The sequence below is a fragment of the Macrosteles quadrilineatus genome, unplaced genomic scaffold (assembly GCF_028750875.1).
Source record: "Macrosteles quadrilineatus isolate MER2022 unplaced genomic scaffold, UCM_ALF_1.0 Scaffold_1__1_contigs__length_201487025, whole genome shotgun sequence".
NCBI classification, from domain to species: domain Eukaryota; kingdom Metazoa; phylum Arthropoda; class Insecta; order Hemiptera; family Cicadellidae; genus Macrosteles; species Macrosteles quadrilineatus.
The window spans coordinates 25,167,915-25,186,677 of NW_026542594.1; the positions used below are offsets into that span (position 1 = coordinate 25,167,915).

Sequence of the window (18,763 nt, forward strand, 5' to 3'; positions counted from 1 at the left end):
ATAAAAACACCATTATTCTTTCTCTTTGTTCTTGGAATTATTTCTTGGGTTTCCTTCTTTCATCCTAACATTCAACAAAGGTTGCCATAGTTACTAATATCCCCATTAGCCTCATGTGGTGCTTGGAAAAACTATTCTTGATACGAGGCCCAGAGGTCTGGTGTCGTAACAAAGTAAAGGTTTATTACTTCAGTGCGTTACGAGATCTATTTATCTTGTTCATTTCATGTTTACTAGTTGATACATCAAGAAAAATGCATTATATATGTACAAGTTTCATTTCTTTACGATAACTGTACGCCGAAATATCGATGTCGTAACTTTTGGAAAGAAGCCAAATTATGGATCCCGCACTACGGGCTAGGTACGATACGAGACCTCGGGATCTCATAGCGCAGTGAACGTGTTAAATGTCCAAGTACGTGTGTTATTTATTATCTGTATTGAAAACCTTCAAGTAAAGCGACAAGACATCTACTGAGCCTGAAGATGACTACTAGGGTTAGTCGAAATTCGTTGCCCTATAGCAACATTATGGGTTTTATGAATGCAAGTACATTGAGCAATTTTGAGAAATAACTTATGAACGCACCATTTTAGCCACTCGTCTAGCCTCGTCCACTCTTTCTTGTAGACACATAACCTCTTCATCCTCGGTCTTGTACAAGGGGAGCTTCTTTCCAATCAGATGTTCTATCCTTTGGTACAGTTCTACGTCATACTGCAACAACACAAGAGTCATCATAGCGGGAGTTGATGCTGAATACTTTATTTAGTTTACTATTCAGTCTAAACGGCCAGTTCAAACGATAAAAATTTCTTTTCTCTGGTGGACATAGACCTGAGATTGTTTGTTACATTTCTTCAGGTCAGGTCAGTATTTGATCTAAGCCCTTAGGGCTAGCACCGTTTCTGGCACTTTAGTCTTTTATGACCTTGAGCTTCTTGGCATAGAGAATACCCTGGAATTGTCCTCACCCTCCATCATCATCGGGATGACATAAAAACAAAATCTGACATTACCTTTGGACCACTATATATAAGTTAACATACAGTATAAATTTGTATGTGTTTATAAGATACAAAACAGCTTATCACGAGAAGAAATTAACGGTATCAGCAATCTGACACATACTTTCCTCCATTTGCTTGTCAACAACCTTTATCATGGGTAAGCGGTGGGAGTATTAAATGCTATAGGGAAAATAATAAAAGTTGAATTAACTTTTGCACTGTAATTTTTACAGCAATGATGGGTGAAACTATTTTGTTTAGAATTATAAGGACCATAACATACTAATTTTAATCAAAACATACTTTTTTAAATATCCGATTTTCCGTTATTTTGTGACGTTTATATGAGAAAATAACATAAGTGACAATAACTTTTCAACCATAATTTGTACAGCAATAGGATTTGTACAATAATTTTGTTCAGAATTTAAAGGACTCTAACCATAGACAAAAAGAATTAAATATAGACCGTCAGCTGTGCTGCGGTTACCATAGGTTCTGGCGCACACCACTTGGAGCGCCATGTAGTTACGGCGTACGCGCTACGTAAACTACAGCGGTGTGCAGGAACCTATGGTAACCGCAGCACGGCTGACAGTCTATATTTAATTCTTTTTGTCTATGCTCTAACATACTAAATTTTCATTAAAATTGTTCGGGCCACTTTCAAGAAAGTTGGATTTCCCTTTATTTTATGGGTATTAATGGAAAAATCGCCATTAAAAATCAAACACACAGACAGACAGACATCACTTTGAAAACCACTTTTTTGGGTTCAGAGGGACCCAACACGGATACATCTACTCAAAACTCAAACGAACAAATTTTTACAAAAAATACTTTCTCCATATACAAAATAAGGGGAAAAAGTAAATGGTAATTTTTTTGTTAAATACAAATGAATAGATAACTTAAGTCAACTGGTAGATAGAATGTATGTGTAAGTTTAGGGCTCAATAGGAAAGACTCAACATACCTGAGTGACAAATGTGATTGCCACACCTGATCTACCGGCTCTGGCAGTGCGACCAACTCGATGGATGTAGTCTTTGCTGTGCGTCGGAATGTCAAAGTTGATAACAACATCAACATGAGGAATATCCAGTCCTCTGTAAAGTTAATTAAAAGCTCAGATTATAAACAAAGCCATGTGAAAAACAAATTATCTTCCTACAAATAAATATTGCTTTGTCTTTATGAGCCCTGAGAATTTTTCATGTATTTTACAAGCCATTTTCCTCTCGTAGGCCTAAACATATATATTTTAATGGTTATCAAACTTTTTTAGGAGACACACACAGACGGGATGAATAAAATGTTTCAAAATGTCTGATTTGAGGTGCAATCCCTGATACTTTTCCCATCATAACCACTGTTTTTTATTAGATGAACCCATTCCACAGATGGTTTTAACTCCTCTTGACCAGATCTGACTAAGATGGAATTTGAACCCTCAATGCTTCTGTCTCTTAACTCACAGGCAAAAACCTTAAGACTGCTTGACCATTGTTCACCCCAATAATTGTTTACCGCAATTACAATACTGATAACCAAAAACCCAAGCATAAGAGGTACTAAAACTAAGCTTTACACCCAGATTGCAGTAAATATCAGGTTATGAGTTATGATAGCACAAGTAGTTGTAAATGATGGTTTGGTTGTTGCACATTGGATGCTGACACACAAGGGTGCATATTCTTAGGCAAAGATGAATGAGAACATTTACACACTCAGCATGCATGCTCTGCAACTGCCGCCAAACCGTCTACCACTCAAAATTAGCAAAGAAAAGAATAAGTGGAAACATTTATTGAAGCAGAGATTGGAAGGAGCTCAGAATTAAAAAGGGAATTGAATTAACTGCGAACTGATAATGGTTTGAACACGCCACCTGTTATCAGTAGTAGAGGCAGAACGGGTGGAGAGCAGGCGGGGGTTAGTCCTGGCAGCCATGGCCTCACAATACAGTATTACACAACTTACACTTCACTGAATCTCAACTTTGGAGGTAAAGGATATCTATCTGATAACTTCCCCGATATTGTTAGACGATGGATATTCATAGCACGGACAGAGACTATTTGCTTGAATTTTAAACACTGTATGATAGTTATGCTAAACTGTATTTGTTCTTATTGCAATCTAAATGAGAATGAAGACACTTATCACTTGGACACTTGCTCGTTGTCAAATTTTAGCGCAAATAAGAACTAAATGGCTCTTAAAAGTAGATTCAACTCACTCAGAGTTTATAGATTTCTTTAATGGAAAAGATTGGAAATAATAGCAATTTTTTTAAGGATGCTTGGAAGTAGGGCCTATAGGAGGGATCCGTTTTTAGAATTTAATGTCTAGACCTAGTGGAAAAACATAAAAAAAATGTTTTGCTAAATTAATTTAATTTATTATTCACATATTACTTATTATTGAGATCAGTATGCATACTAAAGAAAGATAACCCATACACTTTATTAAGTCACCACCATAAAACACTTTGTTAAAGACATAGCCTAATTTTTAAAATTTTCGCTTTTATGTGTCTGTATGTGTGTATAACTGTACCGTATATGAGAGATATTTTAAATGTATAATAAATACAGAGTGGCTGAAAAGTAACTTGCACCCCCCCTTAACTTTTCAAACATTTGAGATATTTGAAATCTGTTTGCGGCAACCTTCTTAGATATGAGGGGCTACAATAATTATGGCCAATTTTGAAAATTTTGCCCTTAGGGGTAATGAGGGTAGGGGGTAGCTCAAAATTTTCAAATGACAAGTATAGTCCTGTTTGGTATCATTTTACAGGTCTTGACGAAACATCAAAATTGACATAAAGAAAACCAAAATCGGACCACTAATAACAAAATGGCGCCCTAAAACAATTCAAATCCAAATAACCATGAGGGTGGCTGAAAATTAACTTGCAACCCCTTTTACTTTTTAACTATTTGAGCGCCATTTTGTTATTAGTGGGCCGATTTTGGTTTTCTTTATGTCAATTTTTATGTTTCCTCAAGACCTGTAAAATGATACCAAACTCGACTATACTTGTCATTTGAAAAGTTTGAGCTACCCCCTACCCCCACTGACCCCTAAGGGCAAAATTTTCAAAATTGACCATAATTATTGTAGCCCTTCATATCTTAGAAGGTTGCCGCAAACAGATTTCAAATATCTCAAATGGTTGAAAAGTTAAGGAGGGGTGCAAGTTACTTTTCAGCCACCCTGTAAAATTTATTATTAATGTCATACATGGGGTCCTAGTTTTAGTCATATCAAAAGAACATTTTGTTTTAAAATTTTGTCAACCAGGCAGACAATCTTAAGAACATTGTTGTCAAGTGCTATCTAGGCCTAAATTTAGTTGTTATGCAGATGATTATGTTTTGTTATCAGTTGCTGTGTATGTATACAGTTTATTGTGTTAATAAAGCTCTTTTTTCATTTAATTTCACAAATATTGAATGAATGAGATGACAGCTTTTACTGACTAAGAACAACTCGTTCTTTGCCCAGGACCATTTATTAAAAGCCTTATGAACGGCTATTGATGGCTGATATATCACACTTGGGGGCCTATATGGTAAAACGTATTGGATAGCACTCAGTCTTTCCAAACAGTTTATTGCACTACTTGTTAGAAAAGAAAGCTCCTCATGTCTTATCAGACCATATGTGTGACATAAACAAAACTCAATAACCTGACCTGCTGGCAACATCAGTGGAGATCAATATAGACCTGCTCTTGGCTCTGAACTTTGTGAGAGCTGCAAGTCGCTTGTTCTGGCTCATCTGTCCATGTAGTGGCACTGCGGCCATGCCCAGGTTACGAACCATCAGCGCCGTCCTCAGTGTGTTGGCACAAGTGGCGCAGAATATCATGAATGAGTTGCCTGCTAACTCATTCAACAGGTAGATCAGGTACACATCCTGAAACAAAGTATAACAGTCATGGTGGAAGAATCACAATGGCATTGCTTAAAAACCTGTGTCTCTTTAGTCTTTAGTGACCTTTGGCTAAATAGAATCACATGAGATATGTCTAGTTTTTTTGTGATAGACCTAGTGCAAAAAATCATAGTAAAGATATAAAAAAAAAACAGAGCAATTGTCAAGTATTACTTACAGGAGTTATTAAAAAACTAATAACAGTTATAATATTTGATGAGTTTAAAATACTCAACTCAAAGCTTATGTACCTAATGGCAATACTCACTCCGTTCATATCAGTTTGATATAATCAACATTTTTCTTATAAATATTTATCATTTTTCAGAAGCTGACCTTGTTTTTTTAAAGTTTTTTTCTACAAACGTTTCCCTGACTTAAAATCACTTTAATTTTGTAGAAATGCAGATTAAATTTCCTTGACGTACCAGTACCAGTTGTATTTAGCCTCAGATGGTTTTCCTCAGCAATGATCACAAATTAAGTCCATGTAACCTACTAAAAATGTTATCACTTTGGCTAACATTCTAGTTCACCATTTGTAGGAATCAATGTTGTGCTCTTCATTATATAGGCTAATTAAATTACAATAATAAATAAAAAATAAAAAAAACATTAACTCTATTTCTTCTACCTTGTGGCATTCAATGGGTTTTCTATGTCTCCATAATTTGAAGATCGGTTCTTTCAATGATAGCGCAAGAAATACAGTACTGTTGTCAGTTCAGTTTTCCTATTTGGTGAAATATATGAAATTGTCCAGGCTTTTCCTATTATAATATAAACACAAACCTCGATTCAAATTAGTAAGTATTTTATTCAAACAGAGTTGGTAAGTTTATAGCATGTGTTTCCGCAATTTAAATGTTAACAGCAAATAAATTATCGAAGTGATCATGATGTAAACAAAAAAGGAAAACAGAAAAAGGAGAACTTTCTAAAAGCCACTGGGGCAGAGCGCAAGGGACTTTTCTACATATACCGGTAAGACCTTATATGACATCTACTCAATGAGATATTTCCAATGATCCATAAACTAACAAAATTGGTTCAGACATCAGAGAGGAGTTCTGCCAACAAAAATCGTGCTTACCTATTTTATATATAGATCTTAGTAAAATTATCTCGGTGAAAGATTTATTTATAATGCTTAAACAACCAAAATTGGTAATTTTCAGAAAGAATAAGTCAAAAAGCTGGAATCTACCGACCTAATAGTGTAGTTCCCTGAACCAAAAACATAGCTTCACATATTTACACTTAGTATAACTACTTACTTTGATTGGGCTTGGAAAATAAATCAAAGTGTGTAGAAAGAGTTGTTTGAATGAAAATCATTACCTTGAACTTTAAAGGGATGAAAATGTAGTACTGACGAAGTTGATCAACAGTTTTGTATTTTGTGGAAACTTCTACTTTCACTGGGTCGACCTGAAAACAATCAGTTCACCAAAATTAACAGTGATTTAAAAAAGATAAGCACTAAAACAATGAATGGAAATGAAATTAAACATGAAACAGGCAAAGTTAGGGCCCCACTTAATCTGTATAAAGACAGGTAATATTGTTATGCATGAGAGAATAATAATCATTTATTGTTGTAAGCACCAGAGTGCAATAGACATAATCAACATTATATCATAGATAAAACCCCCTTAGTAGATTTATCATCCTTATGGAACCGCTGGAGCCAATTTTATAAGCAAATTTCCCTATTGCGTATTGCGTATTACCGTAGGTAAGACCTACGCCCAGGACCAATTTATTTTTTTCATTTTAATGTCCCCAGAGGCCAAAAACACCATTCGTTCAAATTTGTATATATGAATATTATGTGTGTGTGTGTGTGTGTGCCTGTAAACGCGATAATTTGGGGAATTTTTGGCGATTTTGATCAAATTTGGTTTAAAGGTGTAGGGCAGGATAAAATTGATTAAGTTCGCGAACACGAATGATCGGACCATGGGAACGGGGTTTTACAGGGTAAAAGTTGGTTTTTCTCATTTTTGACCCTCAAAACACAAAATTTCCCAATGATTTCTCTCTAAACCTTTTAAAAGAGCTTAAAAAACCAAATTATTTAATATTAAAGTGTTTTTGGGTACTTTCCTGTTAAAGGGAACATTCATTATTATCGACAATTTCTTTTCGATATATCGTTATTTATAATCCAGTAACCTAACGCATTTTACCTTGCATGAAATGGGGTAGTAGGTTTCTTTTTTTTATGTTGTTTGTAATAGAAGTAATAGTTTGAATAGTTTAATAGTTTGTAATAGTATTTTGTTTTATATATAGTTTTAAATATGTTGTATTTTAGCTATATAGCATGAAAGTATGGGATTTTTAGTTATATGTGACTCTATTCTGATGCTGCAATGTATTCATACGAATAAAGTTTATTTTGACTTTGACTTTGACTTTGAATAGTACCGAGATGCTAAATCCAAATTTTCGACCTTGGCGACCTTCCGGATCACCTCCAAAAACCTTAAAAATCGGCGGAATTTCGCACTATTTTTACCTTTGTCCGATTTTGACTCTGAAGCATCATTTTTTCATATAGAACAACCATAACAAATTTTAAAGTACCCTACATTAAATTGCCTATCATTTAAGACCAAAATGGTTATTACTGGCCTAATAGTTTTCAAGATATGACTCCGCAAACAACGGCTAAAATTACAAAGTTTTGAATTTTTTTAAGTTTGGCAAACGTTAACTGTTGCGTTAACCCGTAAGCATAACTTTCTAATTATTTTTCATTAAAACAACCATAATTAATTTAAAACTACATTAAATTACTCACAATTTAAGACCAAAATGGTGATTATAGGCCTAACACATTGAGAGATATGCCACTTCAACGTTCATAAAATCTTCACCTAAATGCTTGTATTTTAAGTTTCAAGCTATTCAATTTTGTCAAGTTTTATAAAAGAACCATAACAAGAAATAAACAAATTTATTTCATCTCAAGAATAGATTGTGTTATAAACACTTTTTTTAAATGGAAATAAAACTTTTGTATATATCTACATAAACACACACGTACATTGTTACAATAAATGGTTCTCGGGGATAGAACACAGGCCTGTGACGAACGGTATTTATTTAATTGTATCGCCGCGGGAGCAGGGCGACTGGGTCTGTGATTAGATAGATGATCCTTGTACCTTTGGATATGGACTCGTCCTGTAGGGGTATCAGTTGAAGATTGACATGTATGACTAACTTGAGACATTTGGATGTATGAACTATAATTTAGTTTTTCATTCAATTGAGACAAGGATAATGGTGAAAATCCATGTGTGAAGAAGTGCTTTAATTCTTCATCCGACTACTTCAGAACGCATAGCCTGTGAAACAGTGTGAGGGGGTCAATAGTCACCTTTGTATTGCCAACAGTCACAGTATTAACATCAGAAGAAAGAGATACTACTTTATTATTCCTTTTGTATCTGACTTATTCACATTTTTCTCATAAAACTCTCAACATCGCTTCATTGCCAATATCTCTAGCCATATGACAGTTGACAGTTTCCTTCCAACAATTCCACTGCTTGAGAACATTATAACATCAGTATTAGAGAATGGAGGGTGACAAAGTAACCAGTCACACAGCTTCGCTCTACTCGCTTCAACTTGAGTGACTCGTGAGGGTCTAATTTCTACATGCTACTCAGTTGTATGTGCCTTAACATTCCAGTAGGCCTACTCGTCAACCTCAGCACTTAAATTCTACAGATAAATTTTAATTATATCATTCTTGCTTGGGTGAGCACGGTGTCAGCTATACCACGGTCCCGAGTCAAACCTATATAGCTTTTCATTAGGCAAATGAGCACCTGCTCTATAGTCATGTCCGTCCAAACACCCGTCTAGAACTTTTCAGAACGCACAATGGTGAAGAACCCGTTGGTGGTAAATAGCTGGTGTTTATTGAAATCCATCTTGTTTCCTAATTTCAACATATCCTGCAGGTAAAGATGCGAACACTTGGCATAAAAGAAGTAATATATAGCATGACAGAACGACAGCAAAGTTAAAACTTGTTTTCACTGTTGCCTCTTCATTCTTTATATTAATTCCTCTTGATAGTATAAACATTTTAATTACAACAGATTCCTTCCATAAAAAAAGAAGAAAAAAAAACTCATAATATGGTGATGAAATGAAATAAATTTGTTTATATTCAAATACAAACATTTATGGAAGATTTTATGAACCTTGAAGTGGCATATCTCTCAATGTGTTAGGCCTATAATCACCATTTTGGTCTTAAATTGTGAGTAATTTAATGTAGTTTTAAATTAATTATGGTTGTTTTAATGAAAAATAATTAGAAAGTTATGCTTACGGGTTAACGCAACAGTTAACGTTTGCCAAACTTAAAAAAATTCAAAACTTTGTAATTTTAGCCGTCGTTTGCGGAGTCATATCTTGAAAACTATTAGGCCAGTAATAACCATTTAGGTCTTAAATGATAGGCAATTTAATGTACTTTAAAATTTGTTATGGTTGTTCTATATGAAAAAATGATGCTTCAGGGTCAAAATCGGACAAAGGTAAAAATAGTGCAAAATTCCGCCGATTTTTAAGCTTTTTGGAGGTGATCCGGAAGGTCGCCAAGGTCGAAAATTTGGATTTAGCATCTCGGTACTACAAACAACATAAAAAAAAGAATCCTACTACCCCATTTCATGCAAGGTAGACTCTGATTTTTATAACAAGGTTACTGGATTATTATTTATCCAATATATTGATATTAACGAATTGAAACATATCAGCTGAGCTGACAACTACGATAAGAATAATTAAAAATTGTTCAGTATCAACAAACAATTTAAAAATAATATAATATTGAAATGAAACTGTTCTAAACCAACCTAACCAACTAAACTTGCTGTAACATTTTAAAATTCTGTTTGACAGCCTATTTATTCTCCATATGCCTTTTCTGTTATCAAACAGAATTTTGAAACGGTAACTTAGCCTACAGCAAGTTTGGTTAGTTATGCTAGGTAAGTTTAGAATAGTTTCATTTCTCAATCCAATATATAGGCTATTATGTTTGCCTAAACAAGGTTAGTTCTTAATTTGGAATTTAAATGTGTTTGAAGTTTCAAGATATTAAAACAGAAGGAATATGGATTGTAAAAAGGAGAACAAAAATATCGAAATAAGAAAAAGAAATCATCTATAATAATGAATGTTCCCTTTAACAGGAAAGTACCCGTTTTTTGTATGGTTATTGGTTACAAAGAAAATTAAAAAATATATATCAAATTTGAAAATCTCATATTATTCTTATTCTTATAGAGAATAAGTGAACTGTTAAAATTCGCTTAGTCAGCAGGTTTGCTGCGGCGGGGGTATTTATTGTTAGTTCTATCTGGTGCACTGTAGAGGTTGTGTTTTGTTTACAATTTGTTTCTTTTTATTTCCGTAATTTAAAACCTCATTTAACCAAATAAAACAATCTAATCATAAATAATAACTAGTCTTAGTATATGAACTTGTTTTATTTTCTTTTGTTGTTGACAATACTGGAGCTGTCTACGTTCAGAATTGACTTTTTTTACATATTATTATAATTACAAGTCAAAAAGATGGGTTTTGAAATAAGTAACTGGTAAATATAATTCCAAATAACTAGAAACCTGAGAAATTAAATAAAGAAAACAAAATCATGATGGATTTGCTTCTAGATTGTTTGAGTTAATTATATAATACAGTCTAACCTTGATATAACGAACCTCGATTTAACGAATTCCTTGATATAACGAATTTTTTTTAAAATCCCCTAGAACTCTCCATAATACACAATGTATATTTTACCTCTACATAACGAACAAACTGTAACAACGACCTTGATTTAACGGATTTTTCACGGTCCCGGCTAAAATAAGACACCTCAATATAACGAATTTATCATTGTCAGAACCTCTACATAGCGAATTTAACCTCTACTTAACGAATTGTCTACGTTTCTCCCTCGATACAACGAACCCCCCCCCCCCACCATTATTGTTTTTGAAAAATCAGTTTCTTTATCAAATGAAATGGAAAGGTGACGTCAATGATTGCGCTAACATTCGTCTGCTCCGTTTTACACATCCCTGTCTGCTATCGTCGCTGCGCGCTTTTTTACAGCTGAGGACTGATGACGACGTAATTTTTAGTAAAATGTGATTGGGTGATAAGTAAATATGGTGAATTGTACAATTTTTGGATGAAGAGAAACCTAAGAAAGAAAAAGAATAGAAGAACAAAGCAAACAGAAAGAATAGCAACATTGTTATCTTAACATTCCTTTTACAAGTGTTTTTATTATATTTAAGTTGGCTATAATTATAGACTTTTATAACGACTTATCTAATATTTTTATTATTTTAAATACGATTTTTTGAAACTAAGGCAACATCAATGCTACAGTTGATGATTATTACAGTATTGACATTCCTCTGTTGTGATTTAATAAATCAGTACTGTATTGTAAGTAGCCTACCGGCATATCACGAGCAGTAGCTTACAAAACTCTTACTGTTTTGTTTTGTTCTTTGTGGTTTATTGCTATACAATACCGTGTTTGGCTAGGTTTTAGGTGGGTTAGAGTAAGCTGCGATTTTAAACTTACAGTTTGTAACCTGTACCAAAGTCAATGACTAGAAATGTCATGATTGCGCAATATTAAAGATCCCTTCCCTTTATTACCCCAGACAATCGACGTTCTACTTTACAATGTAAACACTGTACACTGTAAAGTATTGTAGCCTATGCTACTTAATTTTGTTTTAATAAGGTCCAATCCCGACCTATATTGACTGATCCTGGTTCTGAACCTTGACTTAGCGAAATTCCTGCAAACCTAACCTCAATATAACGAACCTCGTTTTAACGAAATCCTTGATATAACGAATATTCAGTTTGGTCCCTTCAGATTCGTTATACCGAGGTTGGACTGTATTTATATCACCTGGTTACTGTCAAAACGATTCCATAGTCATTCAAACCAAATGGGATCATTTTGACAATCACCAAGTCACTTAAACCTTTAATAAAGAAAAAAATGCCAATAATAATATTTATAGTAATGTCAGATTGTAACAACTTAAGGAAATTCAAATCAAACTATCATAAAGTAAAAAGTAAAGACAGTTGTTGACATTATAGATTTGTGTTCTTTGTACACAACATACCAGACAGGCGCGCTGTAACTTCTGCACCTTTTTGGTCATCGTGGCCGAGAACAAGAAAGTCCGTCTCTCCCTGGGAATCACCTTCAGTATTTTGTCAACCTCCACTTCAAAGTCCATGTTGAGTATACGGTCAGCTTCGTCCATGATCTTCACAAACACAATAGATCAAATATTGTCAACAAACATTAGGTCAAACAACGCCAGTTGTTAATGATATGTAGTGTGTTATACCATTGACTAATTCATAGATACTCCAAAACTTGCCTGGAAGTTTGGTTCTATTTGGAGGTTATTACCTGAGAGTGTGTTAAAAAGGGCATATCCAAAGTGCGCCACTCCACAGGTACAATCTGTGTTTCTGGGTCATAAAATGTCACCTAATCCCACTCCACTAGTACGCCATCTCCAGTCAGGCGTGATTATTGTGTAATCAGACAAACATAATGGGCTTACTCGGCTCTGTATGTTTTAAAAGAATACTACAAGAATACTAAAAGAAGTCGCTGCAATCAACACGGTGATTGTACGTAGTAGCCGGTTGTTGTAGGCCCTGTTTCATAAAGATACTAGTCTAGTAAATACTAGTCCCGTATTTACCTGTCCTACTAATTTGTGTTTCATAAACGTTTTTATACCGCTAGTAAATACTAGTGTATTAGTACTATTAGACTAGTATTTTTGGTCACGTGACCAACTTTACAAGTGAACTGTCAACACTAATTTCTAACCTCAATCACGGGTTTTCTGGCGCTTTATAAAGGGTTTAAATTTTGTTTTCATTTGATACAAAAAGTAAATAGTTGTAGAAACGTGCAGTGTTTTCTTTTAATTAATAACTATATAGACACATAAGTAAAACAATCACATATTATTTATCAAAACGCTATTATTTATGTTCATCAATGAGCCCGCCGACGCGCCGGCGCGGCACGGCGTTGCGTCGCTGCAATCAACACGGTGATTGTACGTAGTAGCACAGAAAACATATAATGCCAACCGCATGGTAAAAAGCATTAAGTGTTTTGAGAGAGCTTTGCCTGTCAATCGTAGGCAGCGCCACCAGCGTTGCCATGCACTCAGCATAGCAACGCTGGTGGCGCTGCCTACGATTGACAGGCAAAGCTCTCTCAAAACACTTAATGCTTTTTACCATGCGGTTGGCATTCTGGGTTATAGTAATATGATGTTTTCTGTGGTAGTAGCTGGTTGTAGGCCTAGTTGCGGCGCTCAACAGTTGGGTGGAAATTGATCTGTTGCTGCCGCATTCGCCGTGATTTGTAAAGTTTTTGTTTTATTCTGACATATAAAATTAAGCTTGCTATGAGTAAAGAAAAGAAGGCTCAAATTTTGAATGTATCGTCTAAGGACATTTTGTTAGGGACATTTTCAAGTACCCTAACCTATGTTTTCAAATATTCAAATGCATAAGAATATTTGGGTTAAAAACCATTCTGTGATATTCTAATTTTGAGTCTACAAACCATGAATAATAAGCCTAAACATTTATTGATGTAACAAATAATTGCAACGCCGTTACACGCAATGGAGAAGTAGGTTTTCAAGTATAGTAAAACATGGCATATGCGCTATTGCAGGGCGTAGCTCAGAGGTAGAGTTTTCGTTTCTCATGTGGTGGGTCTCTGGTTCAAATCTGCACCACTCACTATACCTTAGTTCCGTTAATTAAACTTTTACATGTTTTACATTAAAATAACAGCTCTAATCAACATCTAATTTTTTTATTACTTTGAATAACAAATTCAGAATACCAAAATGGATTAAAAGTAATGTTTTTATGGTAAGCAGTTCAGTCCAACGCCCAAAAATTAAATATAGGCCTACAAAATTGTTAGTACATCACAGGGTTTTAGCTATTTAGGGAAACAAATAATAAGCACCTAAAAAAATAAAAAATACAATGCAACTCCTCTTTAAAATTGGCTTACTATTATTTCCTATTAAAATGTCTTTAAACAAAACCGAGAGCCTTGGTTGTAAAATAATCTGATTAATGTTGCAATGTTAAGATACATTTTTGTACATCTTTGTATGCAATACGGTATGCGGTTTTAATTTGGTTTCTCTCAAAGCTTAAAAATCTTTTCTCTGTGATAGCTAAATAGTTGATATAACCATAAAATTTAACTCAAATAAAATTAGACTAAAATTTTGCAAAAATTGATAACTTGTAATTATAATTAATTCTAATAGATTGTACACACATTGTAAAATTCAATTTACTCATTTTGTACTACGCCACATTTATTGATTGTAATTTATATCTAATAATAATTATCATTTTGGCACTCACAGATCTATTAGCGAATTTCCCTATAGGGAAGTAGCTATTACCGTAGGTCTCATGGTAAGACCTAAGCCCGGGACCGATTTACTTTTTCATTTTGATGTCCCCAGAGGCCAAAAACACCATTCGTTCAAATTTTTATATATCTATATATAGATATATGTATATATATATATATATATATATGTGTGTGTCCATCCGCACGATAACTTGAGTAATTTTTGTCCGATTTTGATAAAATTTGGTTTGAAGGTGTAAGGCGGGATAAACTTGAATGAGTTCGCGAACCAGCATGATCGGACTATGGGAACGGGGGTTTATGGGGGGTTTTATGGGGTAAAAATAGGTTTTTCCCATTTTTGCCGCTAAAAACACAAAATTTCACAATTTATTTTTAAACCACTTTGTAGAGCTTAAAAAAACAAATAATTTAGTATATTGAAGTGTTATTATGCGCCTAATTGTTACGGAGAAAATTCAAAAAAATTGTAATTTTAAAATTCCCATGTTATTCTTATGGAGAATAAGTCAACTGTTGTAGTTTGCTTGTTTATGAACATATTTTGATCGATTTTGAAAATACTTTTATTTCTTACTAAACTATTATCATTTTATAAAAAAATCTTTTTTACCCTCCCTGTTGCAGCAAACCTAAGGTACTTGTTAAACTAATTCTATTTAAATAGAAAATAAATGTGCTATTTTTATGGAGGCATTTTAGTGTAAATCCAATCAGGTCAATGGAAATTCGCTTAGTCTGCAGGTTTGCTGCGGCGGGGGTATTTTTTATCTTAAATTGCAAAAGTGAGCCAATTCACACTTACAAAAAGAACTTAATAATTCATTTTTTTAAATGATGTGAGTAATGAAATAACTCTCTTTCCAAAAATACTAGTCTACTTCAAATAATACGGGTGTAGAGAGGTTGTTAGAAAATGGCAAGTATTTACCAGTGTAATTTACAAGAGTAAAACTTTATGAAACACATTGCTGTCTACACTAGTAAAAACCACTAGTAAAAGTTTTTGGTGAGTCGGTGGCTCAGTCGGTAGCGTCGCGGACTTCGGGCCCAAGGCAGAAGTGTCGTGGGTTCGGATCCTGGTCACTGCCACTAACTTTTATCAGTACAGTTCACCTTTGTACTGTACCGGCTCACCCCTTGCTTTGCTGGATACGTTCCACGCACAGATCTGTAGTCTATGTGGACAGGCAAATGCAGGGTTAAAAGAGGCCGCCAACCTCTTAAAAAAAAAAAGAAAAAAAAAACCACTAGTAATACTAGTCCTTACACTAATAACTAGTATTTTACACTAGTAGGTTTTTGAAACGTAGACTTGTAAAATACACTAGTATTACTAGTCCATGGACTAGTCAATACTAGACTAGTAGTTTTATGAAACAGGCCCCTGCTGTACCGTACCAGTCCAAACCTGCAGACCAAGCGATTTTGTATTTACCTGGACAGATTTCCACTAAAATATAACAATTTTCAGACTTATTTTGAATTTAAATAACATTAATTTTCATGAGTCCTTATGTTTGCTGCTACAGTACAGGAAAGGTGGAGATAGCTTAGTATTAAATAAACCAAATTACCAAAATTGATTGAAATTTAATGCGTTTAATGCCTTATAACTTTTTATTTTTGAAGAACTAACAACAATATTAGAGAACTATCGAGAACTAACGAACAACTAACGATTGTTGTATATAGCCTTTTTCATCAGAAAACGGTGCGAGCTGGAAATGCCTTATTGAAGTTAGCGTTTTAACCACTTTTTATTTCTCATAATGTTTTTATTTTTGGTGAATAAGCAACAATATTGGAGAACTATCGAGAATTAACAAAGAACGAACGTTTGGTATATAGATGTAGGCATCATTCTCAAGTGTGAATTTAGTGTACCCTTTTATTATTGGCTATAACATTATTTATTTTTTGAGAACTAACGATAATATTGGGGAACTATTGAGAACTGACGAAGAACTAACTATTGGTATGAAAAAAGTGGATACGCTTCTATAGTAACACCAACTTAAGATATTTGCAAAATAAAGAGATTTTATAATATACATGTGTTCAAATTTCAGAGCACTAATGTTTACAATCATTTGGCTTTGCTATACAAATTTCTAATCACAACTTTGAATTACTACAACATACACGTCTCTTGGAATCTGTCGGTTATGTCATGATTTTGTTTTAAATAGGTACATAATACAATTCCTCGTTTTAGGCTGATGTACCGCAGTTGATATGTGGTGCTAAGTTTTGAGGCAGCAGTAAATCCATAATTCGTTTGAATTTAATCTCTCCTATATTTTTAAGTACAAACCTACCCTCACATTTGTCAGTATCTCTCTAGTAACCATCAAAACAGTGCGGGAGTGTTTATAGTGTCAGTTTTGTTATGGAGAAACGTTTGTTACGTGGATTTACAATTTTAATTAAGAACGGTTTTACCTTCCATCTCATGACGAAACTTAAACAACACATGAAGAACGGTGGCGTTGCTCGGTAAAGTCGTATCACAATATTAGTCACACGATATTACAAATACAAATTTATGCCAGGAACCAAGCTTTATTTATGCCAACCAACACCAGGAATGTCCACCAGCTTAGGGGCTACACACATGGATTTAAACCATGACGGTGGTGTGTAATTAATAACAAACTATGCAGTGTTAAAGTGATTGCCTACTTATTGGATTTACATGTTCTAGTAAGTACTAGTAAGTAGTAAGTGTAGAAAGTTTCTGCCTGAGTGGTTCTAGAGTTGAATAGGTGGCGCAAGTGTGGAGTGGGATTAAGGGGTGGCTCTAAAGCTTGTGGCGCACTAGTGGAGTGTTTGGAACGACACAGGTAGAATGGCGCAAGTGTGGAGAGCCCGTTAAAAAAAGTTCAGGAACGGTTTTAAATAAAAAAAATAATAAAGTTATAGAGCCACCAAATTTAGAACAAAGTTACAACACAAAAGTCATGAAAACCATTTCAAAATATTATTCAGTGATGCGATACCTCCTCAAGGGGACACTTGGAGTCAGAAGAAAATCTTAAATATAAGCATATGTTGATAGTCACACCAAATTAAATTCCTTTGTTAGGAAAACACAATGCCACAAACCCAAACTCAAACAGACAATTGAGTCAAAAATGGCAGCCATTCAAAGATTCATTGAATTTGCTATGCAAATGCGCTAACTTCTCAGAGGGGCGCCAAGAGTGGGAAGAAAATCATAAATTTATTGTTAGCATAGGTCGATTTGATATTTAGATCAAAGGTCTTGTGACGCAAAATTCTAGTGGGGGAATAAACTAGTATTCACCAAGTCAGGCTAGGCCTACCCCTAGAACCAGCCACACTCAAATTTCTTCCCCGGAGTGCTCAGAAGGAGCCGAGAAAAATCCAGGGGTCGATACGAAGTTGTCACGGCTTTGACTGATCAATTTATTTAGATTTTAGCGAAGGCTCAGAGCCTAGAAGCGCTCAGGAAATCCTGCAGACGCTCAGTAGGAGCTATTTCATCCTCACCTTCGCTAACGTGTTTTGGAGAATTTTGCCTAACTTTTATACTGACTCTGTAGGACTGACGAGTATTCAATCTTAGCCAATGTGATTTAAATACTCGTAATAAACTGTGAACTATCTGGCTAAAGTCGTTGGTAAATAATATAAAATCGAATATAAGGTAAAAGTAATTCCTACAGAGTCGTCGGGCCTAATTAATATAATTGAACGGAGAATTTATCGTGGGATGATTTAAAATAGATTTAACATTAATATTCGTAGCTGTTTGATTGTTCAAATCAGCTGCTCCCAAGACTTGATTCTTTCACCCGCCAAAGACGGGGTTTAGAACTAAGACGACCAGTCTCGGGGTATTAAAACGGTGAAAACGAGATATAATTTAGACGCGATAATTCTTTGTTAAGCGAACGGAGAAATAGTAATTTCGAAACTAATTAATTAAAATAAAATAAACGATCGCCACCGCTAGTCACTGGCAGGCAGGAACTGGCGGGTCAAGACTCGAGTTGAGATATTAAATTAAGATAATTCGTAATGGAATTTTAAGAAAACGAAAAGGTATAATAAGTAAAGTATGCGTAAGATAAAACCTTCGTAATAATATCTATCGTAGTGTCGTTGTCGTATTCGTGACTCGTGCGAGCTAGTCGGTGGTCAAACAGCGAATAAACTTGTCCGGCTCAAATCATGATTTCCTCGTTCGAGGCTTAATCGCTCTGGTGGTGAGTTTGAGAACTAGCCAACAGCTGATCGGAAATTCAC

The 18,763-nt window shown here is 34.6% G+C and overlaps 1 protein-coding gene across 1 annotated transcript in view; it reads right to left on the bottom strand.

Annotated features, from left to right (window-relative positions):
* LOC129005255 (probable ATP-dependent RNA helicase DDX47) overlaps positions 1-18,763 on the bottom strand; it is a 31,590-nt gene that overhangs the window by 2,402 nt on the left and 10,425 nt on the right. The window contains exons 5-9 of the mRNA XM_054434096.1: positions 12,165-12,311; positions 6,304-6,393; positions 4,721-4,944; positions 1,991-2,123; positions 593-721 (exon numbers count right to left, since the gene is read on the bottom strand). Of these exons, the coding sequence (XP_054290071.1) occupies positions 593-721; positions 1,991-2,123; positions 4,721-4,944; positions 6,304-6,393; positions 12,165-12,311 (723 nt within the window). The remainder of the gene's footprint in view (positions 1-592; positions 722-1,990; positions 2,124-4,720; positions 4,945-6,303; positions 6,394-12,164; positions 12,312-18,763) is intronic.